Consider the following 24,531-nt stretch of genomic DNA (forward strand, 5'->3'; position numbering starts at 1 on the left):
AGAAAAGCCAAGAGAACGCAGGAGGGAACGGGAGAAGACTGTGTGTGTGTGTGTGTGTCTGTGTAGAGACTGTGTGTGTGTAAAGACAGTATGTGTGTGTAAAGACAGTGTGTGTGTGTGTGTGTGTGCGTGCGCGCGCGCGCGCACGAGGTGGGGGGGTGGGGGGGTGGGGGTCTTGGGTGCCTCCACCGCGCCAACCACGGCCCCACCTGCGAGAGGGCGGGATCTTTCGGCGCTGGACCAATCAGCACCTACCTGCGCTCACCTGGCCCCCTCCCTCCGGCTCCCGCGGGCCGCGGTTCTCGACGGCTCACGCTGAGCTTAGCGGAGCACTAGCCCGCTTTTGCGGCAGCTTTTCACCCCTCTTTCTCCAGCCATGGGGCTCCGTGGTGGGCCTCTCGCGTCCCTCCTCCTGCGCTTCTTTCTCCTACTCCAGGTACTCCATTGCCTTGCCCTGACCCCGGCCGGAACGCTCCTCAGAGGGCTGGCGGGAGGGGTCCGCACGCGGCGGTGGCGTCCGGGAGAGCGCGGGGCTGGGCTCCGTGGGGCCAGGGTTGTCCGGGACAGCCTGTGAGGACTCCCCGGGATGGGTTTGCAGGGCCGGGCACGCCTATGACCCAGCCTCCCTCTTTCCCTCCTTCCCTCAGGCACAGGTTTACTGGCTGCCGCGCGCGGCCTCGGAACCGTGCCGGGCAGGCTTCGGGGAAGCTGAAGTGACCTTGGAGGCGCGAGGCGCGGAGCTGGAGCCGGGCCAGGCGCTGGGAAAAGGTAAGGACCCCCCACCATTGGGCCCGCCTGTGGAACTGCGGAGCGGGGGCCGCACGTGGGGTGTCCAGGCTGCCGCGGGGAACTCCTGGCGCCGCCTCAGGTGTGGGGGAGGCGCAGACAGCATCCCGGGGACTTGAAGAGGGGTGGGCGGCCGAAGGGAAAGGCCGGAGAGCGTAGAGCCCTCTGACGTCCAGCCCCTCCTTGTCCCTCTGCGGCGGCTTACCTTGCCCCCCTCCTTCACGGTGCGGGGCGGCTGGGCTACTCTCCCCGCCCGGACATAGGAAGCTCTCCCCTGCTGGCCCCAGTGGAGGAATGCGCCGTCCACATTCCTCCCCAGCCCCCGCGCAGGTGTGGGGATGAGCCGTGCCCCGGGCAGCCCCCTTCGCCCTTCTAGGGCCCCCTTTGTGTACCGTGCTTTGTGTCTCCGACAGACAGACCCGGTCTGTTTCTCTTCTTCGCGCTCCCTCCCCTCGCCCCCCTTCTCCCCCGGCAGCTGGAATGCACTCTTAACCCTGCCCTTCCCGGAGGGCCTGCGCCCCTGCAGCCTGCCTGGAAACTGGGCCTGGCACACCTGAACTGGGGCCATTACACCCTGGGGACACCCCTGGCCCCCAGTGTCTCGGGACTGGAATGTTAGGGTACTTGAGGGAGTGGAGATCCAGAAGCCGGAAAGTCTCCATCTGTAGGCGGATGAGGAATCAAAGCTCATTTTTGATCTCACAATTACTTGCCCCCCACCACCACCTGAAGTTCAAAAACTTGAGGTGGATGGGGGGTACTCTGATGAGCAGAACCACTGTGTTATGAAACTCAGGCAACTGAGGGGCAGATGGTGGCCTCTTTCCCTCCATCCAAGACAGTGGGGGCTCCTCCAACCGCTCAAACCCAACTTCTTAAACAAGTGTATCCCAGGATCCTTGGGTGGGGTCCAGAGGATCCTTAACCTGTAAAGTTGTTTAAGAGTTTCTGTGTGGATTTTTCTGGGTAGGGGATCTACAGTTAAAAATTTCAAAGCAATTTAAAAACCCGTGCCACCTAGCATTTTTCTGATTCCCACATCAGCCTACCCTTCACCCCAGGTACGGATTCCCAGAGCTTGAATGTGGGGATGGCTAGGGGATAGAAAGGCTCTCCTTTGTCTCTTCAAAAGAGGATTGGAAAAAAAAAAATTAAAAAAAAAAAAAAAAGAGGATTGGGTGCCTACAGTCTGTGGAAGCCTTTTTTCCTTTTCCCCGCCCCCCCCCCCCCAAATAACTCTGCAGATTGACAAAACAATTAACACCCAGGCTAGGCCAAGCTCCTTAAACTCTTGGCTGCAGGGAGCTGAGGAGAAGCATTAAGAGGCCATGCCTCATAAACTTTAAATTCTTGCACATGGGTTTATTACTGACTGGCTAACAAACTGCAGCTCAGCCAACCTGTAAAAATGTTAACTTGGGCAGGGCCCCAAATCCAATTCCGGCTCCCTGAGGAAGCTTTATTGCTAACCAGACTTCTGCCAAATCTGTACCCCCTCCCCCTCATTGTCAAGTTCTCCAGCTATACTCTGGGAGAGCAGGCTATGGCTTTGACTGTAGTCTGCACCTTATCTTTCTTACTGAAGGAAGAAATATCAGATTAACTGTCACTTCACTAAGCTTGAGATTGTTGTGGGGAAGTGGTGATCAGGTTTTCTATTTCACGGTCCGGTTGCCAAGTACTTGCTTCTCAGTGACGTCAGTCATGTTAAACCTTTTGAGAAAATTCTGCTTTCTCGGATGTCTGGTTTATGGTTGTAAAAATGGTGGGTTCAGGCCAGGAGCACACCTGGGTTATAAAATAAAAGGTGGGTTAACGTGCTTGGCTAACCTTGAGCAGAGCTCCCTGCAACGTGCCGAGTTCTTAGGGGAGTCTTCCCATGAAATGGGATGCTGCCTTCTTTTTAAGTAAAAGCAAGTTTCTGGGCCCAATTTGTCCAATAAATTGGAACTCTGAAGCAAAAAAGTCGTATTTCTTCTTTTAGTCCTCAACAGCTGATACCTTTTCTACCTCCCTTCCTCCATACCAGCTCCCTATCCTCAATATGTGGGAGCCCCAGCCTGGCTCCCGCCATGTTAAAAGAGTTGACCTGAGGGTACATACAAACTCTCAAGTTTGGCCAAGCAGACAACAGTTTCCCTATAGCCAAGGAACAATTGCCCCTGTTGTTTGCCCCCGGGTTATGAACTTCACAGGTGTCTATGAAGTTGAGCTCAAAGACATTATCTGATATAATTAATACCTTGTTTGTATGTGCACTTTCCTCTTCAAAGCATTTGCACAACTCTGAGCTTGCTTTATCCTCCTGACATTCTCTTGAAGCTGGTGAGGTACATTTAAACAACTTGAGCTCTTAATCCCAGAGCTGGGACTTCAGAAACTGTATCTCAATCTTGCTGGAGGTTTTAGAGGTGGAGAAACATAGGAACAGCTTAATGGATTCAATTCCCTAGGCTAAACTCTTGAGCTTCCTTGAGGGTCACAGATATGACTTTCACTTCTAGGTCTATGCCCAGGACCTGGTATTTATAGGTCCCAGAAGGTATTTGCAAAAGTTATGACAATCTTGTGAAGTTCTGCCCATTTTACAGATGAAACTTCAGTGGTTGTGACTTCACCAAAGTCATCTCTGCAGTGACTCAATAGGTCTTGAATGGAGGTTTCTGACTCCCAAGTTTCCTAGAATGTTTGTGTTTTTTTAAACCACTGGAAAGTGGGAGGTGGATGAAATGAAGTGCAATGTTGGAGCACCAAATCCCACCAACAGTAGCCTTCTACCTCAAGAGGACTTAATCATTTATTCCTTTTCATCATAGTTTTCCAGAGACACACCTGCAGAGGAAATCAGCTTGAATGCAGTCTCTCAAGTGTCCTAGTGATGGGGGCTTGGGTCAGATGAAGCCAGGCTTACAGAGACCAAGAGTGAGAGGTTAATCTGGAAGGAGGTAGAGCAGGAATATTCCCCTGCCCCAACCCCACATTCTGGAGTCTGCCTGCCTTCAAGTGTGGTCTAAAAGCAAAGACAAAGGTAATGTGGGAAGAAGGAGGTTGTGTGGTATTGGTGTAGTGATTAAAAGTGAGTGACTTCAAGTGGTCTATACATTCTTCATGGTGAATGGTTGAGAGAAGCAGCTTAATTACAGTAAAAGAAATCCAGTACTTCATTATGGCCCCTGCACAAGTTCAACTCACCCTTAGTCAGCATTGGGTAAGATTAAAGCTAACCCTCATTAGCTCTGGTAGAAAACTTCAAAGTTCAGTAATAAATCTGGCTGAGCAGGAGTTAACGTCAAGATGGTTTTGCTTATTTCAACTTGTATAAAAATCGCCTTTTGTTTTGGAGCTGCCGTTATGGGCTAGGCCCTCTATTTACATGTTATTTTTTCAGTAAACATGTATTTAACAGCTGCATGTATCAGGCAGTACTCTTGAACTATGGCTAAAAAAATGAACAAAACTAAGACTCTGCCGTGGAGGAGCTAACTGTCTAAGATTAGTTATTTTTTATGCTTATAAGTGCCTTACCATAAAGGTGGTGATATCTCCCCCTCATCTGTAAAATGAGGGTAAGAAACTTGGCAAGAGGTCTCCAGGGAAGTCAGCAGTAAGGCCAGGGTTTACACCCAAGGGGATTCCATGGTGTCCAATAAATCTGCCTCTGTGGAATGAATAGTTGGGAACTGGGGCTTCTAGCCTACCTGGCTTGCCTTCCTAGCTCAGCAGCCAAGTAGGGTTGGTTGCAGAGCCTGACGTTCATCACCGTTAGCTGGTGCCTGGGGAGCAGGTCTCAAACCTTTAGTCTCCCTTCCCACCTCTTCACACACTCTGTTCCTAGGTTACCCGTGCAGGGTGCCCTCACCTCCCTGCTGTGTGAGGAAGGCATGGCCTACCACAAGCTTGAATTTCTAGGAAACGATAGCTCTGCAGAGTGTTTGGAGGATGATGGAGGAGGAGAGAGAGAAGGTCCTCTTTCCCCAGAGCAGTGGCATCCTCCCCAAAGCAGTGGAGTCCTCTGTCCTGAGGCTGAACCATCTCCATTCAAAGAACCACTGTAACTGAACATCACACTTAAAACACCCGTGTCCCTATAGCATACACATTAAGAAACAGCATTATCAGCACCTCAGATGCCACTTCTCTCCCCATCTCTACCCTTCCCAAGAAAACCACCACTATCAGGACTTCAAATACCGTGGATTGATTCGCCTATATTTGAACTGAATATCCTCTCGGATCTGGCTTCTTTCATTGCACATTCGGGATTCTCGCATAGTTCTGGATGTGGTTGTGGCAGACTGTCTTTCCTCCATAGTATTCGTCATGGGACCATCCACACTCCTGCTGTTGATGGGCATCTTGAGAAGTTTCCATTTTTTTGGCTATTACAGCTAGTGCTGCGCGAACCCCATTGTTCAAGTGAAATTGTAGAGGCGGGTTGGTTAGGTACATAACTGGGAGTTTAATTGCTGGGTTGACTGAGGATTACCTGGGATCTCAGCACAGTGGCCGAGTACTGAGATGTCAGCTTTTCTGTGTCTTGAAGTTGCTGAGCCTCTTCTGGATTTTATCTACCATCCCCTTCTCCCAACAGTCTCCTTCCTGGACCCATCCCCTCTGGGTTCCTGCTTCCCACCTGGCCCTGTGCTAAGAGACAGCAGTTCTTTATTAAATACCTGATGACGTCCTTTGTTTTGAGGGAGAAATCCTTTCCTTTATTTGTCCTTAAGCTCATGCTTGTCACACTCCCCCAAAGTAGAAGGGGAATCTGGAAAGGGCCCTGAATTTCTCAGGTGAGAACATTTTCCTGGGTGGAGATGTCTGTCCTGACTAGCGTGTGGGTGGGTGGCAGCCTTCTCATGTGGCCAAGGTGGTCGAGTCCAGCTCCTCCCTCGTCACAGAGGCAGTGAGGTATCTGAGACTCAAGGCCAAGCTGACTGGTTGTTATGCCGCCAGCAAACGCCTGAGTACCTGCTGGGTGCTCAGATTTCACAGGCAAGCAAGGCCTGTAGCTCCTTCACCTCAGTGAGCTCCCTAACTACAGGAGGAAGCAGATCAGTCACCAGGCAATTTTAATAGTGAATCCTTCATTCAGCAAATACCTATTGAGCACCTACCAAGTGTGAAGCTCTAGTCTAGGTGCCGGGTATGCCTTAGTGGCTTTGCAGGCCCTTCCACCTACTAGTTGGGGGAGATGGACAAAATAAGTTTTATATATATATATATCAAGGGAGAAAATCAAGGGAGAAAAATATAAAGTCACATACGAAAGGCTGCTGATGTGCTCCTGGAGGTGGAGGGCACCTGGAGGAAGTGATATCCAAGGCAGAAACTGGGGAAGGGGTTGGGACATGAGGGGTGGCAGGGAGTGTTCCTGCCAAGGGAACAGCATATGGGGTCCAGGAACTTAAACACGTTTAGTCTGGCTGGACCATGGAGTGTAAGGTGTGGAGAACAAAAGCGAAGTAGGAGGGTCCAGTCCAGCTCAGAATTTCCATCCCCCATAGGAGAGGCAGCATGGTGTTTGGGAAAGGCAGGTGGTGTGTCTGGAGTTCCAGGTGTGCCCTCATGGAGCCCAGTGTCTCGTAAGTCTCCTCTGGATCCAGGACCCTGGGCCCACCTCCATCATCCCTTCTCGACTCCCGACTTTTCCCAGACCCAAAGACGTGGTCAGCCTCAGCTGAATCTTCCCCCTCGTTTCATTGAGTTAGCTGGCATTACCAGGCAGCAGGGCTGGCACGGAAGGGCTTTCAAACAAAACAAATCAGAAAAAAAACAACCTAAATGCCATTTACTGGAGCGCTTACTGAGTTCCAGAAACTACACTCCGTACTTTATGTAATAAGCCCTTTTAATCCTCCTAAAAGCCCCATGAGGGGTGCGGAATTGGCCCCATTTCACTGGATAGGAAATCTAGGCTTGTGACTTTGTAACTCCTCCAAGGTCACCCAGCCAGTAGATTGTGGAATCAGAACTTGAAGCAGGTTGGACTCCTACATGTGAGGTACTTGGGAGTCAGGGTTGTGAGTCCTCTGGCCTTAGCCACGCTGGGGAAGATTGGAAATAGTTAACATCTGACCCGAGACCTCTGAATTCCTGTTCCCTCCACAGGCAGGCCTCTGTTAATCACCAGGATCTGGAGTGATAGGGGAGGGGCTGCGGAGGGGACAGTTCCATCCAGGCCCCCAGCCTCCCTTGTAGGATGTGGGGGAATAGGGAGTGCCCAGATACCAGGCGCCACAGTGGACAGTGCTCACTGTCAGTTCTGGTGGTTCATCTCCTCCCTCTCCTCACCCCATATTCACCTGCTCCCAGCATCAAGGACCTCCCCCAGCCCTGCTCTGAGTGGAGGAGCTTGATATCCAGCACCCACCCTGCTCTCCCAGCCAAATTTGGGCACCCATGAGGTTGCGGGTCTCCTAGAACATCAGTAGCCTACAAATTCCTCAGACTGACCAAAATCCCTCCAGGCTGTGGCTGCCAGGGTCCTGATGAACTTCAGGGTCCTGGGGTCCTGCTGTTTGCTCAGTGAACCAAAACACCTCCTCCTGGGGAGGAGAGCCCAGTGAACACTTTCCTTCCTCCCCTTACCCTGTCTTTGAGCTCACAGCTGTGGCTCTGTCACTGCCATCCGAGGAGAGGGCTCGGAGCCAGGGCCACACAGCTAAGAGGCAGGAGGGCTGGGGGCTGCTTCCTGCTCCCAGAGCCTCTGTGGGCCACAGAAAACCCTAGGAGGAGGAGAGAGCGGCCCTCCCTCCAGACTCTGAGTGTCCCAGGGGTTAGATTGGGAATGCGGCCAGGGAGGCCTGAGCCCAGGCTTTCCTCTTTCTCCTCAGTCTCAGTGACCGCAGTCTTCCTTGCTTGAGAGCACATGGGACCAGCTTGAAACTGCATCTCCCTTAGCAAGAAGCCTCAAACCTGTGCTGAAGACTAGAGACAGGTTGATCTTGCCCAGCAGGGAGGTCAGACCTCAGGGTCTCACGTTAACTTTGAGAAGTCTCTGCTTTCCCTGGAATTAATTGTATGCCTGTGGGTTTTTCTGAGAAGATTCCTCCCCCAAGTTTGGAAACTAGTATATTCCCCACTGGAACTGTCTTCCACCCTCCCCAGTTCAGGTCTGTTCAGAAGTTGTTTGGGCTCTTGTCAAAGGACACACCTGATGGCGTCCGTCTGGGCGCAGGCGAGGGAGACCGGGCTTCTGGGCCTCAGGCGGGTGCTCTGGTTCCAGCTCCTCGGCCTTGCGGCCCTAACTCTCTTGTGTGGGAAGCGCCTCCATGGCTAGCCCTGGACGTGGTTGGTCAGATAGAGGGCAGGGCCGGAGGCCTCAGCTGCCATCCTGGGTGTCTTGCTTAAGGCCGCCTGCCTCCTCCCAACGAGCCCCATCTTGTTATAGTTTCAGGCAGAGAGAAGACAGCTACTTGTGGGCTCCCCGCACACAAGCCAGAACAGGATGCCAGGCCCACACCCTGCCCTCACCCCAGAGTCAGCTTCAGCCGGGGCTTCCCACCAGGGCTTCAAGACCTACTATTTTCTGGTCTTTTATGGTCTTTTTCCACTTCCAGAATGCTCCTGCGTTCCCCAACTGGAACCCAGCTGGTTTTGAGTCAGTAGTTTGCAAGCTTGGCTGACTGTCGGAATTGCCTAGGGAGCTTTCTATTTCTGTCACATCCCCTTTCATATATAGTATTTTATATAGTTTGTGTAGAGTTGGGCTCACTGTCTGGGATTTCACATTAATATTTGTTCACTGTAAAGACAGTGTTTTTCAATAAAATAATAGCATGGACTATGTGACAGGTACAGCTTCTCAGCATTTTACATGTATTACCTTGTTTAATCACCATATCATGCCTTGAAGTAGATACTATTACCACCCCATTTAACCTCTGAGGCCAGAGAGGTTAAATAACGTGCCCAGGATTATGAAAATAGTAGATAGCAGAACTTGGATTCAAATCTAAGCTGCCTGAACTTTAACCATTGAGCTCCACTGCATCTCAACAGAAGCAAATAAAAAATAAACACGTGAAAGTGCTTCTCTTCCTCAGTTCTGCTCCTGCAGGATAAGCACAGTTAATAGTTGAACATGAATCCCTGTAGACCTTTTTCTTGACAACGAAATTAGGTGTGCACACAGGAATTTTTGTAACAAGGATTGGACCTGTATCACACTTACAATCATTCTACAACTTACTTTTTCTTTTTTTTTTTTAAACTTACTGACTCACACACATCTTTCCAGACTGGTAAATACACTTCTATCTTGCTTTTGACAGCTCCTTAGTCTTTCTACCTGCCAGATATACCATGATTTATTTAGCTAACCCCCTATTTTTATCTTCTGCAGACATGGAAGTAGGGGGGAGTTACCGTAAAACTTGTGAGGTGTTTGGATTTTTAGAAATCTAACTCTCAGGAATCACCTTATTAGGAAAGACTGCTGCAGAAAGACGATTGGATAAATTGTTCCTCTTGACCCCATTCAGATAAATTAAACTTTTATGTTTGAATAATACCTTCAAGACAGAGTTTGCAGTAAGCCTAGTAAGGTTACTATAACATTTAAAAATCATGAGTTTTCACACTAACCATTGTTTTAAGATTTAATTATCTGAATGTTTCAAAAGCATTTGAAATAAAAAATTCTAAAAATTTAAATTGCAGAACTCAGATGTGAACTATCAAATATATTAGCACTTGTATTATTTTCCTTGGATGTTAAAAGCTTGAGAGTGTGATATTTATCAAAGTGAAATGCACTTTTCCTCAAGTTTCTCTTTAGTTTTCAAAATCTAGTTAGCAAGCATTTTGATGAATAAAACTTGATTTCCATTCTTAAAGAAAATACTTATTTCTGATCTTATTTTCTAAGAGGTGCTTATGGATTTTTTTCCTTAAACCCAAATATCACTGCAATAAACAGTCTTGTATAGGGTGATTGCACTGATGTTAAAGATTTACCCTTGAAAACCTCAAATAATTCATAACTCCCATGATTCAAGACATGTCCTCTTATGAACATATGTGACGTGTACGTGTGTTGGAATAAGGGAATTTAGTTCAGTTCAGTTGCTCAGTCGTGTCCAACTCTTTGCGATCCCATGAACTGTAGCACACCAGGCCTCCCTGGCAATCACCAACTCCCAGAGCCCACCCAAACTCATGTCCACTGAGTCAGTGATGCCATCCAACTATCTCATCCTCTGTCGTCCCCTTCTCCTCCTGCCTCCAATCTTTCCCAGCATCAGGGTCTTTTCCAATGAGTCAACTCTTCGCATGAGGTAGCCAAAGTACTGGAGTTTCAGCTTCAGCATCATTCCTTCCAAAGAACACCCAGGACTGATCTCCTTCAGAATGGACTGGTTGGATCTCCTTGCAGTCCAAGGGACTCTCAAGAGTCTTCTCCAACACCACAGTTCAAAATCATCCATTCTTCGGCACTCAGCTTTCTTTATAGTCCAACTCTCACATCCATACGTGACTACTGGAAAAACCATAGCCTTGACTAGATGGACCTTTGTTGGCAAAGTAACGTCTCTGCTTTTGAATATGCTATCTAGGTTGGTCATAACTTTCCTTCCAAGGAGTAAGCGTCTTTTAATTTCATGGCTGCAATCACCATCTGCAGTGATTTTGGAGCCCCCAAAAATAAAGTCTGACACTGTTTCCACTGTTTCCCCATCTATTTCCCATGAAGTGATGGGACCATGATCTTCGTTTTCTGAGTGTTGAGCTTTAAGCCGACTTTTTCACTCTCCTCTTTCACTTTCATCAAGAGGCTTTTGAGTTCCTCTTCACTTTCTGCCATAAGGGTGGTGTCATCTGCATATCTGAGGTTATTGATATTTCTCCCAGCAATCTTGATTCCAGCTTGTGTTTCCTGCAGTCCAGCGTTTCTCTTGATGTACTCTGCACATAAGTTAAATAAGCAGGGTGACAATATACAGCCTTGATGTACTCCTTTTCGTATTTGGAACCAGTCTGTTGTTCCATGTCCAGTTCTAACTGTTGCTTCCTGACCTGCATACAGGTTTCTCAAGAGGCAGATCAGGCAGTTTGGTATTCCCATCTCTTGAAGAATTTTCCACAGTGTATAGTGATCCACACAGTCAAAGGCTTTGGCATAGTCAATAAAGCAGAAATAGATGTTTTTCTGGAACTCTCTTGCTTTTTCCATGATCCAGCGGATGTTGGCAATTTGATCTCTGGTTCCTCTGCCTTTTCTAAAACCATTAGATGCTTATCATTCACTGGTCTCTCTTGTTTTGAAATTATGTCACTTTTTACATTTTTCTTAATTTGGGAGATTTTAATTTCTTCAAACTTTGCATGCAAAGTGAGACTTTAGTATTTCCAGCAACATTTCAAATTTTGACAACTGAAGTCTGCAAAAATATAACTGTGTGGAGTTCCAGAGCCACCGTGCCTGTGTTCAGGCTGTCTGCTTACTAGCTGTAGAAACTTGGGTAAATTTGCTTAACCTCTATGCTTCAGTTTCCTCATCTGTAAAATAGAGGTAATAATGAGGATCTCATAAGGCTGAGTTAGTGTGTAAAAAAGCATGAAATAAATAAATGTTAGGTGTTAGCAGTGGTAATAATAGCCATGTTGCTACAGCTAGACTAGTTGTTATACACGTATCTTTAGACTGCATTCCTACAGGCAAAATTGCTGGGTTAAGGGACTTTCGTAGTTCATTCAACAATTACTGAATGCCTACTTTGTGTCAGGCACTGTGCTAGGTGTTGAGATTTAGTAATAAGCAGATTCTAACAGTCTTTGCCTTTGGGTATTATACAAACTAGTTAAGGGAGATAGGCAATAGAAGTAAACGTGTAATTACAAGTTGTAATGAAACCTGTGGAAGAGAGTTACATGGGCTTCCCAGGTGGCTCTAGTGGTAAAGAATCTGCCTGCCAATGCAGAAGAGGCAAGAGACACAGGTTCTATCTCTGGATCGGGAAGATCCCCTGGAGTAAGAAACCCACTCCAGAATTCTTGCTGGAAAATTCCATGGAGAGGAGTCTGGTGGGCTACAGTCCTTGGAGCTGTAAAGAGTTGGACAAGACTGAGCACAGGAGAGTTTTTAACAGGGGAAACTGACCTACTTTGGGAGGGTTGAGGGAAAGTTTTCCTAAGAAAGTAATTTTTGAATTTGGATCTGGAAGATGTTGGGAGGTAACTGGGTAGCATTGGAATGGGAATGTAGGAGACACTGAAGGAGCAGGTGTGCAGATGCCCTGTGGTAAGGGGTTACGATGCACTTAAGAGGGCCACTGTAGCTAGACAGTGCGGATAGGGACTGGGCACACTAGAGATTTTGGTTTTTATCCTGAGAAGAGTGGCACATCACTGATAAGTTTCAAAACAGGAAGTGATCTTACCCTCTCAAATGTATCATCTATAGAATTTCTAAAAGGTCCTCCTTTATTAAAATGGAGAATACTGTATTCATTTAGGCTAAAAATGATGTAGTAAATACTAAGCTGGGGGAAGGAGAGATGGAGAGACATGAGTCTTGGCGATTGACTGGCAAGAAAAGTCTGAGGGAGAAATGGTCAAAGAAAAGGATGCTAGATAACCGTAGGCTACGCACTATGCTAAATAGTAACTCCTTTACCTGAAGTAGGTATTACTGGCATCCTTCCCACCTTACAGACAATGGAAACATATTGCTCAGAGTCTTGTCACTGAAACCAACATTTGAATTCGGGTACTCTAGACACAGACCTTGGGCTGCTTCTGAGGCCCAGATTTTGGGTTTGTATAGCTGAGTACACACTGTACCCTTCCCTGGGAGACTGGAAAAGGACCAGATTTAGGCCAAGAGCAAAGAAGATCATGAATTTGCTTTTTGACATAATGATTTTACTATTATGGATTATGCCTTTAAAGCATCAGGGGGGAGATATTGAAAAGACAGGTATATATGTTGGTCAGAAGAAGGATCTGGACATTTGAAATTTTAATACATACTCTGAAGCACCCTCAAAAATCTATACCAATTTACCTTACAAGAAGTAAAGGTGAGAATCAGGAACTTTAAAAAACCAACAAACTGTCTTCCCTGGATCCACCTCCAGAAACTGATCAGTGGAAGTGATGGGTGGGCTGGAAGCAGGGAATCTGAATGTTTTTTTTTAAAGTTCTCTAGGTGATTTTATCAGTTGTGTTTGGGAACCATTGTTATGTGATATCATGAAGACCGTTGTAAAGAGCTAGGTGTATCTCTTTTAGAGAGAATATAAAAGAAAGGGACAGATTTGTGAGATGTGAATGGAAGTGTGGCTCCCCCCGCCCCCAACCTCCTTTGGCCCCTTGGCTTGCAAGGATCTTAGTTCTCTGACCAGGGACTGAACCTGGGCCACCAGCAGTGACAGTGCCAAGTCCTAACCACTGGACTGCCAGGGAATTTCTGAAAGCATGGCAATTTGAATTTAACTTCCAATGCTTGTCTTAATGGCAGTTGATCCATTTTTTTCCCTTAATTTTCTGCTTACTTCAGTATTTCACATGACCTTTACCTTCTTGGGTTTTTTTGTTTGTTTGTTTGTTTTGCTTTTTAAATCACTGTCACTAGTTTTGAATACTTAATTGTGCTTTGAAAAGCACAGTGCATTTTATTTGGCTCTAACCAGAGCCTGGGTATGTATGTGTATGTGTGTTCCCATTTTAGAGACTAAAAATAATTTGTTGAGAGCTTACTGTTAACAGCTTAAATATGAATTGACCTGCCCAGGCTGCAGGGCCAATGTGCAGCACTTTTGCCCACCAGACCCTTGATTGATATCCCAGAGGTCCCAGGTCAATCTCCAGATCTCTGCTCTCATTCTTCAGGTGAGGATCACTGACAGCACGCTAACACTGAGCTTTGAGTCAACTGTCTCTGGAATTCCCATAGTGCTGTGGAGTACAACTCAGCTTGGGTTTCTCTCTGGAGAGTACAAGGGAGGATCCAGCTCCCATGGGTGAGAAGAACCTGAGTAACATTATTTAGGTCTTTCCAAAGAGCTTTGTGCAGAGAGGCAAAACTTCTCATAGAAAGAATTGCTTCCTCCTCAACAACGGGGAGTTGCCATATAACTTTACTAGGCAGAGGTGGGCAAAATCACATCTCTTTCTGATTGCAAAACATATTTACTGTGAAAAAACTGGAAGATGAGCAGAATGGAGGCCTACCACCCATTAAGGACTTTAGTCATTTCAAACGAACATTTTCAATAGATCTTCCACATCCATTTTCCTAACCAAGTCTTCCTTGAGGATATCTGAGGGAGAGGAGTCCCATTGCTTTATCGCTCCACAGCTGGCCCTCCTTTCTCAACAATCCAGCTTCATTTTCTACTTCTGTGAATCAGAGAAGGGCTTTGTAAAGCCATTCCTTGTACCAACAGGCATTTGAGAATGCCTTTCATCCAATACTTCAGCTCTAGCTCTGTGGTTGACTCTTTAGCATTCCCCACGGTGGTGATCTAGTGGTGATGGGTCATCATGAACACATCCAAGGCAGCGGGTCCTCTTGTGCTGCTCTCAGCATTTGGGAATCAAAGTTTGGCTCCTCTGAGAATGCCAAACAGCTATGGCAGGACACTTGGGATGCTTCATCTTCCACCATGCCATGGGACAGCCCCTTGGGCTCCCAGCCTGCCCCACGGGCTCCCCTTGTCCTACCCCTGCCACCCAGCATGCCTCTTGGCCTCTGCCTATTGGCCTCCTCAGATCAGATTCTGCTCACGCTCCTCCATCTTGGACTTCTTTGGCTTGGAAAGTCGTTGGTTGTGGAAAGAACTAGTCTGCCTTCCCGGCAGCCAAGACTCAGCTCCACCCCCACCAGTTTTTTTTTTTACAAGTATAAAAATATTAATATTTTATGTTATAATTGTCAGGCTCAGGCTATAAGCTATAAATGGCTGTTTTTATGACGTGTTTTTTTCCCCTGAGCAGACCATTGTTTTTCATTGATATTTTTTACAACATTGAAGGCTGTAGATGAGACGTTTGAGCTACTGTAGCACACATACTTAAGTATTCTGTTGAATGTTAAGTTGTTGAGACTTTTTAAACACTAAGCAATAGTCAATGAACATCGGTGCAGGTATGGTTTTGTCACATCTTGGTTGATTTCCTGGCACAATTCCTTGATCAGAGGATTTCGTTAAGGCTTAATTGCCAAAAAGTTTCTGCCAATTTACATTCCTCTAACGCTCTAACAATATTTAGCAGCATCCATTCCCCAAGTATTTCACAACACGTGTCCTTTTACTTTGTATTTCTTAGTAAGTGAACTATTTTCTATGTATGATTTTACTCAGGAAAATGCCAGAATCTTCTTCTGAAGGCAATTCCATACACTTTCCCTCTCACCTTTTTATCCTAATCCCTTAACAAAAGATAGTGATAGCTACAAGGATAAATTTGTTTGCTTTATAAACTAGAGGTGTCCCTAAAGCAAACTAGAATGGAAACATCTTTGACAGTATCTCCCCCATTCCCCAACAAGTTGCCTTTTGGCTGTAACACTTTTAAACTGGCATTATTCTTTCCTTCTCATCAAGATGTCCAAATATCAGTAGGGAAACTGTCCAAGATTGATCATTTGAAGGACATTTACCCCAGAATGATGGATGGTTTTATTTTGCCATAACATCCAACAAGGTTGGACATTGGGACTAAATAAAACCTCTGTGTCATGGCTGAGAAGACAAGCTTCTGACTTTCAAGGGTGTGCCCTTGAGAGTTTGGAGGTGTGGCTGTCTGAGGAGGCCTTACAAATAGCTGTGAAAAGAAGAGAAGTGAAAAGCAAAGGAGAAAAGGAAAGATATAAGCATCTGAATGCAGAGTCCCAAAGAATAGCAAGAAAAGAAAAGAAAGCCTTCTTCAGTGATCAATGCAAAGAAATAGAGGAAAACAACACAATGGGAAAGACTAGAGATCTCTTCAAGAAAATTAGAGATACCAAGGGAACATTTCATGCAAAGATGGGCTCGATAAAGGACAGAAATGGTATGGACCTAATAGAAGCATAAGATATTAAGAAGAGCTGGCAAGAATACACAGAAGAACTGTACAAAAAAGATCTTCATGACCCAGATAATCACGATGGTGTGATCACTGACCTAGAGCCAGACATCCTGGAATGTGAAGTCAAGTGGGCCTTAGAAAGCATCACTACGAACAAAGCTAGTGAAGGTGATGGAATTCCAGTCGAGCTATTCCAAATCCTGAAAGATGATGCTGTGAAAGTGTTGCACTCAATATGCCAGCAAATTTGGAAAACTCAGCAGTGGCTACAGGACTGGAAAAGGTCAGTTTTCATTCCAATCCCAAAGAAAGGCAATGCCAAAGAATGCTCAAACTACTGCACAATTGCACTCATCTCACACGCTAGTAAAGTAATGCTCAAAATTCTCCAAGCCAGGCTTCAGCAATATGTGAACCGTGAACTTCCTGATGTTCAAGCTTGTTTTAGAAAAGGCAGAGGAACCAGAGATAAATTGCCAACATCCGCTGGATCATGGAAAAAGCAAGAGAGTTCCAGAAAAACATCTATTTCTGCTTTATTGACTATGCCAAAGCCTTTGACTGTGTGGATCACAAGAAACTGTGGAAAATTCTTCAAGAGATGGGAATACCAGACTGCCTGATCTGCCTCTTGAGAAATTTGTATGCAGGTCAGGAAGCAACAGTTAGAACTGGACATGGGACAACAGACTGGTTCCAAATACGAAAAGGACTTCGTCAAGGCTGTATATTGTCCCCCTGCTTATTTAACTTATATGCAGAGTACATCATGAGAAACACTGGACTGGAAGAAACACAAGCTGGAATCAAGATTGCCGGGAGAAATATCAATAACCTCAGATATGCAGAAGACACCACCCTTATGGCAGAAAGTGAAGAGGAACTCAAAAGCCTCTTGATGAAAGTGAAAGAGGAGAGTGAAAAAGTTGGCTTAAAGCTCAACATTCAGAAAACGAAGATCATGGCATCTGGTCCCATCACTTCATGGGAAATAGATAGGGAAACAGTGTCAGACTTTATTTTGGGGGGCTCCAAAATCACTGCAGTTGGTGACTGCAGCCATGAAATTAAAAGATGCTTACTCCTTGAAAGGAAAGTTATGACCAACCTAGATAGCATATTCAAAAGCAGAGACATTACTTTGCCAACAAAGGTTCATCTAGTCAAGGCTATGGTTTTACCAGTGGTCATGTATGGATGTGAGAGTTGGACTGTAAAGAAGGCTGAGTGCTGAAGAATTGATGCTTTTGAACTGTGGTGTTGGAGAAGACTCTTGAGAGTCCCTTGGACTGCAAGGAGATCCAGCCAGTCCCATTCTGAAGGAGATCAGCCCTGGGATTTCTTTGGAAGGAATGATGCTAAAGCTGAAACTCCAGTACTTTGGCCACTTCATGCGAAGAGTTGACTTATTGGAAAAGACTCTGATGCTGGGAGGGATTGGGGGCAGGAGGAGAAGGGGACGACAGAGGATGAGATGGCTGGATGGCATCACTGACTCGATGGACATGAGTCTGAGTGAACTCCGGGAGTTAGTGATGGACAGGGAGGCCTAGCGTGCTGCAATTCACGGGGTCGCAAAGAGTCGGACACGACTGAGCGACTGAACTGAACTGACTCAATTCCAACCTAAAAGCAGGCCTGGAATGAGTTCTCAGTTTAGTATCCATTAATTCTTAGAAGTCTATTTAAGAAGCAAAAGCTTTCTTCTTTCAATGGCTCTAGTACCCCAGGGACTCAACCCTTCTTGACCAGGTTTTACAGTGCTTCCAGCTCAGGATCTGAGGCCATGCTTGGCAGTATGGTCTTTAGAGAGGAGCTTTGAGCACAGGCCAGGGACTCCTGGTTTCACTGAATGTTTCTATCTAGCAGATATACTAGAGCTCTAATCTAAAAAAAAAAAGATTTTTTTTTTCTCTAGAAGTAGCCTCAAGTTACTAACTCCCTCAACAGTATTCTAGGAATTGCATGTGTTGTGTTTTTTTTTTTTTTTTTAATATTTGTTTATTTGGCTGCACTGGGTCTTCATTGCTGCATGTGTACTCTTAGTTGGGGCATTTGGGATCTGGTTCCCTAACCAACGATCAAACCCAGGCCCCCTGCATTTGGCGCCTGGAGTCTTAACCACTGACCACCAGGGAAGTCCCTGGTGCTGTGTATTTAGACTCAGTGCTGAAACCTATCAGTTTATATTGGTACAGATGCCTACCTCTTCATCAGATTCATAGACTTTATGATTCAGAATCTCTGCGGGAGAAACAGAGTTTAAAGCAGTCAAATGACTTTAAGGTCCTATGTGGGTGTGGAAGTAAGAGCTATGTTTAGATCTCTTGTTTTTCGGCCTTACAATCTAAACTGTTGCCCCATGTGCTCATCAGTGCTCACCAACTTGCCCCAGAAACAGTTTGCCACAAGCCCATTCACGCCTCCATGACTAGGCCAAGATTCGTGGCTTGTGGAGATAGACTTCAATCAGGAACGGGAATCAGCTTACTTCACTAGCTGTTAGAAGGAAGGGGAGAAGGGGGATGAGTAATGATGAGACCTGGTTTCAGATCAATTTCATTTTGAAACCAGTGATACAAGCCAGCAGTGCCAGGAAGCATCTGGGAGGAAGTTGTAATGATCTGCCCCGGGGCTTATCGTTTACCAGCCTCTGTGTGACTCACGGCTTGTGGAGAAAACTGCTCATGTTTCTACAGGTGCCTCAGCAAGTTTCCCTGGGCGGGTCAGCTTGACTGTGAGAGTGCCATCTTCCACCTCTCCCAGTAAACCCTGGAGTACCCCCTACAGAACAGTCCTCTCCAAGTGCGGACTGAGCCACCACCCTGTGACGCTCTTTGGTCCTGTGTGTTCCTTTCTCCTCTCGATGTTTCCGCCTTCGGGTAAAGCTACATGGCTGTAGCTAACCCCATGCCTGCTTTGAGAGATGGTTTCTCTATGGTGCAGAGAGAGGCCTAGACGTGGAGTCAGAAACCCTGGTTAGTTGTGAGCGACCTAAAGGTCCCTTTTATTGAGGGCTGACTCTGGTCCAGACATATTGCTCATTGCTGTGTGAACATTATGCCACTTATTTCTCCCAATAATCTTATGAGCTAGGTATTATTCCCATTTTCCAGATGAGAAAACAGCTTCTGTGTGTTCACATAATATTGGATGTGAACCACGTCTTTTGGCCTCTAAACCCCATATTATTTATTTATTTATTGGCTGCACTGGGTCTTCAGTGCTGCACTGACTTTCTCTGGTTGCGGTGCGCAGGCTTCTCATTGCGGTGGCTTCTCTTGCTGTGGAGCATAGCCTCTAGGTGTGTGGGCGTGGGCTTCAGTAGTTGTGGCACATGGGCCTAGTTGGCCTGAGGCATGTGGGATCTTCCTGGACCAGGGATTGAACCTGTGTACCCTGCATTGGCAGGCGGATTCTTAACCACTGGGCCACCGGGGAAGTCCCCAAATCCTATATTCTTTGTTACTCATCTGCCTCTGCCTCTCAGATTTGAAATCTGGTCCTGCCGCTTCCTGGTTGCGGGGCTTCATCTACTTCGCTCTCCTCTCTGAAACTGTTTCCTGAGACATTTCAACCCCAGGGCAGTCTCTCGTTTCCTGAGTTGTCCGAATAGGATGGTAACAGCCACCTTGCGGGTTATTTTTTGAGGACTTGGATAGGAAAACACTTAGCTGGGTGTCTCGGGCGGAGTGGGTCTTTGAAACTTGTTCCTGCCTGCCTGACTCCTGCCCCTTGATTGTATTCTGCATCCTGCTGAACGTGGGTGAGAGCTGATGGGACCAGGCCTGCTGGTGCCGCTGAAATGTGCAGTCTGAGTGGGAGGCACGTACACCTGGAGAACATGACTATTGACGTCTCCTTGATTGTTGGGACTGTCCACTCTAAGAACAGATGGACAGCCCAGATAAAATGCTGCAAGTTTTTGGAACCATAAAACCATGCGAATGTGCCAGCAAACAGGGTAGTGAAGTGTGCTGTACATTCCTGGGGGGCTGATTTTGTAGGCAGCAGGAAGAGGGTTTCTGGGTTTCTGGCAGCTCTTAGAGTTTGGGGAATTGAGGCATTTGAGTAATGGGAGTGTCAGTCCATTACCTCCCTGCTGGGTAGGAGGAGATCGGAGAGTTCATTGAGAGTCTCTTACTAAGTGAAAAAGCTGACAGGCTTATCTGGCCAGCCCCTCTGCTAGCTGAAGACCTTCCCTTAGGAAGTGAAAGTGTTAGTCGCTCAGTTGTGTCCAACTCTTTGTGACCTCATGGACTGTAGCCCGCCAGGCTCCTCCATCCATGGGATTTTCCAGGCAATAGTACTGGAGTGGGTTGCCATTTCCTTCTCCAGGGGATCTTCCTGACCCAGGGATCAAACCCAGGTCTCCCACATTGTAGACAGACACTTTACTGTCTGAGCCACCAGGGAAGTCCTTGTATAGGTGGTATCATAATACAGAGTTACTCTCTGGTTGATGGACATCTAGGTTGTCTAGACTTTAGCTATTACAATCAATGCATTATTGATTAGTTTGGTAGATAGAATAGCTGTGGAAAGGTGATTTTGGACAGGAGGCAGTATCCTGTAAGAACTTAAAGGTACTTGGAGAAACATATTTGTGTTCCCCAATGCATCTCTAGTATTTAGAATATTGGGCACTTAGGAAACACTCAACTTGTTCTTGAATGAATGTTGTGTTGAATAACTTGATTTTAGAATATGACCACCCTGGGTTCCAGTTATCCACCACCCCACCCACTGGTGAATTGTACCAACCAATTTTTAAAATTAATTTTTAATTGGAGGGTAATTGCTTTACAATATTGTGTTGGTTTATGTGACTCATTGGAAAAGACTCTGATGCTGGGAGGGATTGGGGGCAGGAGGAGAAGGGGATGACAGAGGATGAGATGGCTGGATGGCATCACTGACGCAATGGACGTGAGTCTGAGTGAACTCCGGGAGTTGGTGATGGACAGGGAGGCCTGGCGTGCTGCGATTCATGGGGTTGCAAAGAGTCGGACACAACTGATCGACTGATCTGATCTGATCTGATGCCATACATCAGCATGAATCAGCCATAGGTATACGTATGTCCCCTCCCTCTTAAACCTTCTTCCCACCTCTCTAATTCCACTCACTAGATGTACGATGTTGGTATGCCATCTCACCTCTGAACTCCCATTTTCTCTGGTGGTATAAGAGTTCATATAAAGTTCTGAGCTTTACACATTTGTGTTCTGTGGTTTTATCTTACTTGGTATTCAAGATGACCCTGTGAAGTCAGTCTAATTTTCATCTTCCAAATGAGAAAACCTGAATTCCTAATAAGTTAATTCAAATTCTGTATCAACGCACTGATGGTTCCAACTTCTGGAGTTTTGAGGAACCTTTGCATGTGTCCTTAACACTTCTTTAAGCCGCGCTGAATCACCTAGTGACTTGAAGTATTCCCTTTAAGCTTTTCTTCTTTTTACATCAAGGAGAAACTGTGTTTGGTGCTGCCATTCTTGAGTACATCCTTTAATAGCATACTTCTCTCCTTTCAAACCAAGGGAAGGTAGGCTTTAGGCTCAAAGCTTTAGCAAACAATTGATTCTGGGGGTCCAGAGAAGTCAAGTGCCTTTCCCAGGCTCACCCAGCAAGTTAAAGTCACTGCCTACACAAGAATAGGTCTTCATCTCCATTACTAACATTAACAGCAGACCCAGCCATAATGCTGGAGAAGGCAATGGCACCCCATTCCAGTACTCTTGCCTGGAAAATCCCGTGAATGGAGGAGCCTGGTGGCCTGCGGTCCATGGGGTCACTAAGAGTTGGACATGACTGAGCGACTTCAGTTTCACTTTTCACTTTCATGCATTGGAGAAGGAAATGGCAACCCACTCTACTGTTCTTGCCTGGAGAATCCCAGGGACTACGGAGCCTGGTTGGCTGCCATCTGTGGGGTCGCACAGAGTCGGACACGACTGAAGTGACTTAGCAGCAGCAGCAGCAGCCATAATGCATTTTCCTATTTTTCAGCTCTTTACATTTAGAACTCACAACTCTAAGAGATTTACTTTTATTATCCCCAAATCTAGTACTTTTCTCCAAATATCACATTGCCCCATTGGGCTTCTAAAAATCAATCTTTGCTATTTCAATAGATGGAGAAGGACAACAGGTAATGGGGGCTGGGGAGGAGATGAGAAAACATACTCTCAGGTGTATCAGAAAGATAATACAACCATAGTGGTTAAAAAAAAAACAAACAAAAACTCCATCTGGACAGGTCTAGGTACCACTTGTAGCTCTTCCATTTCCTAGCCATGTAACTTTAGTGAATTCACTTAACCTCTCATTTTCCCTATTTAGAAAATGGGTGCTAAAATCTACTTCATAGGGTGTTTGGTGAAGATTAAGTGAGAAAGTATAAACATTTTAGCTATAAATAATAGTAATTCATGACAGGAGGGATTCCTGACTCTCGATGGATGCCTGTCGTATTCTAGGCAGCTAGGGCTGCCGTAACAAAGGAACGAGAACTGAGGGACTTAAACACAGAGATTTATTTTCTCACAACTCAAGAGGCTTGAAGTCCAGTATCAGCACAGGCCAGCAGGGGTGGTTTGTGTTGAGGAATCTCTCCTTAGCTGGTAGATGGCGGCCTTCTCCGTGTGTCTGTACATAGTCTTCTCTCTGTAACTGTCTAGTTTGCAAATTTCCTCCTCTTCTTAAAGAACACTCATCATGCTGGATTAGTGCCCACCTTCATGACCTCATTTTAATCTAATCATCTCTTCAAAGGCCCTTTCTCCAAATATGGTCACATTCTGCAGTACTGGGGGTTAGGACTTCAACATATGAATTTGAGAGGGTGGGGACACAATCATGTTAGGAGAAAACTTGGACCTAGAGAAAAATAGATAGAGAAAAATAGGTAAAAATGCTGGTAACTCCAGCCATTGGAAAGCTTCATTTCCTTCCCGTGTTTTTTTTTTTTTCCCCCCTGTGCAGAATTACATATACTATATGTGCAGTTTTACATTCTGCATACTATATCTTCATAGCATAAGAACTTCTCTAGATAATTTAAAAACTCTCACTATAGGGATTTTCCTCGTGGTCAAGTGGCTAAGACTTTGCACTCCCAATGCGGGGGGCCCTGGATTCAATCCATGGTCAGGGAACTAGATCCTGCATGCCACAACTAAGAGTTTGCATGCTGCAACTGAGGATCCTGCACGCCACAAGGAAGATCCCACATGCCACAACTTAGACTCAGCATAGTCAAATAAATAACTTTGGCAGGCTCCCCCATGGGGATCTCCCTGTGCTTGGGGCCCTTCGGAGCTGACTCGGGCCTAGATCTCTCTTTCCCCTCCTCTCGCTAGCCGAGCATGTTGTCACAGCCCAGGACTTCTCAGTGGGGATGTCGTCAAGGAGGCAGAGCTGGTTTCTAAGTAATCTCTTTCTCATGGGCACATCACAGCTTTCCCATGAAGGAGCCTGCCTTGTGTATGAGGTCTGGGGCTCTGGGGTGCTGAAGTCAGATCTGTATGCTTTAAAGACCATTTTCCTCCCCCTTCCGTTTACAACTCCTCTCCCTGAAAGATGGCCAATGTCTTAAGTTCTTTCACCCAGTTTTACCTGCTTTTGAACCTCATGTTGATGGAATCATATGTCCTTCTGTATCTGACTCTATCACTTAACCATGTTTGTGAGATTCATTCATGTTGTCATATGTCCTTCTAATTGATTTATTTCATCATGTGAATATTCCACCACATTTCTCTTCATTCTACCTTGATGGACATTGAAGCTGTTTCCAGTCTTTACCTATGATAAATAATGCTGCTCTCAATATTATTATACTTGCCTTTGAGCGAGTGGATCTTTGTTGTATCTATACCTCAAAGTACAATTACTGGGTCTTGGGGAGCATGTATATTTAGTTGCAGTAAATGCTCCCCAGCAGTTTTCCAAAGTGACTATCCCATCTTGCATTCCTACTTCAGATTGCTTCTTTTCTTTTTTATTGAGGTAAAAATATGCATAACATAAAATCGACCATTTTAACTCTTTTAACGTAAGCAATTCAGTGGCGTTAAGTACATTTAAATTGTTGTGCAACTATCACTTCACCATAGTCTATCTCCAGAACTTTGTCATCATCCCAAACAGAAGCTCCATACCCATTAAACAATAACTGCCCATTCCCCCCACCAGCCCCATGTAACTTCTGCTCTACTTGCTGTTAATTTGAGGATTCTAGGTACCTCCTATAAGTGCAGTCACTTTTGTGCCTGGCAGGTAGTACAGTGGTAAAGAATCCGACTGCCAATCCAGGAGCTGTAGGAGGCTCAGGTTCGATCCCTGGGTTGGGAAATTCCCTTGCAGTAGGATATGGCAACCCACTTCAGTATTCTCCCCTGGAGAATCCCATGGACAGAGGAGCCTGGCAGGCTACAATCCATGAGATCTCTGAGTCAGACACGACTGAGCATGCACGCACATGCATGACATTTTACTTGGCATAATGTTTTCAAGATTCATACAAGTTATAGCATGTGTCAGAACTTCATTCCTTATAAAAAATGTGTATTTATACATGTATGTATGTATATTCATTGTATGTTTAGACCACATTGTGTTTGTTTATTAGATCTTCATGGACACTTGTGTTGTTTCCATCTTTTGGCTATTGTAAATAGAAAATGAAAGAAAGTGAGGTTGCTCAGTCGTGTCCGACTCTTT

General features: G+C 45.9%; 1 protein-coding gene across 7 annotated transcripts in view; it reads left to right on the forward strand.

The window, feature by feature from the left end:
- The window catches only part of CDH3 (cadherin 3), a 117,251-nt gene that overhangs the window by 71,669 nt on the left and 21,051 nt on the right, over positions 1-24,531 (forward strand). For 6 of the 7 annotated variants that reach the window (XM_010814403.4, XM_010814404.4, XM_024977933.2 and 3 more), the window contains one exon: positions 648-768. In XM_010814403.4, coding sequence (XP_010812705.1) covers positions 648-768 — 121 coding nt within the window. Of the gene's footprint in view, positions 1-315; positions 437-647; positions 769-24,531 lie in introns of those variants that run through there. The other variant, NM_001244605.1, reaches the window with a different exon arrangement.

This window comes from Bos taurus, chromosome 18 (assembly GCF_002263795.3).
Source record: "Bos taurus isolate L1 Dominette 01449 registration number 42190680 breed Hereford chromosome 18, ARS-UCD2.0, whole genome shotgun sequence".
In the NCBI taxonomy this organism is placed as follows: Eukaryota; Metazoa; Chordata; class Mammalia; order Artiodactyla; family Bovidae; genus Bos; species Bos taurus.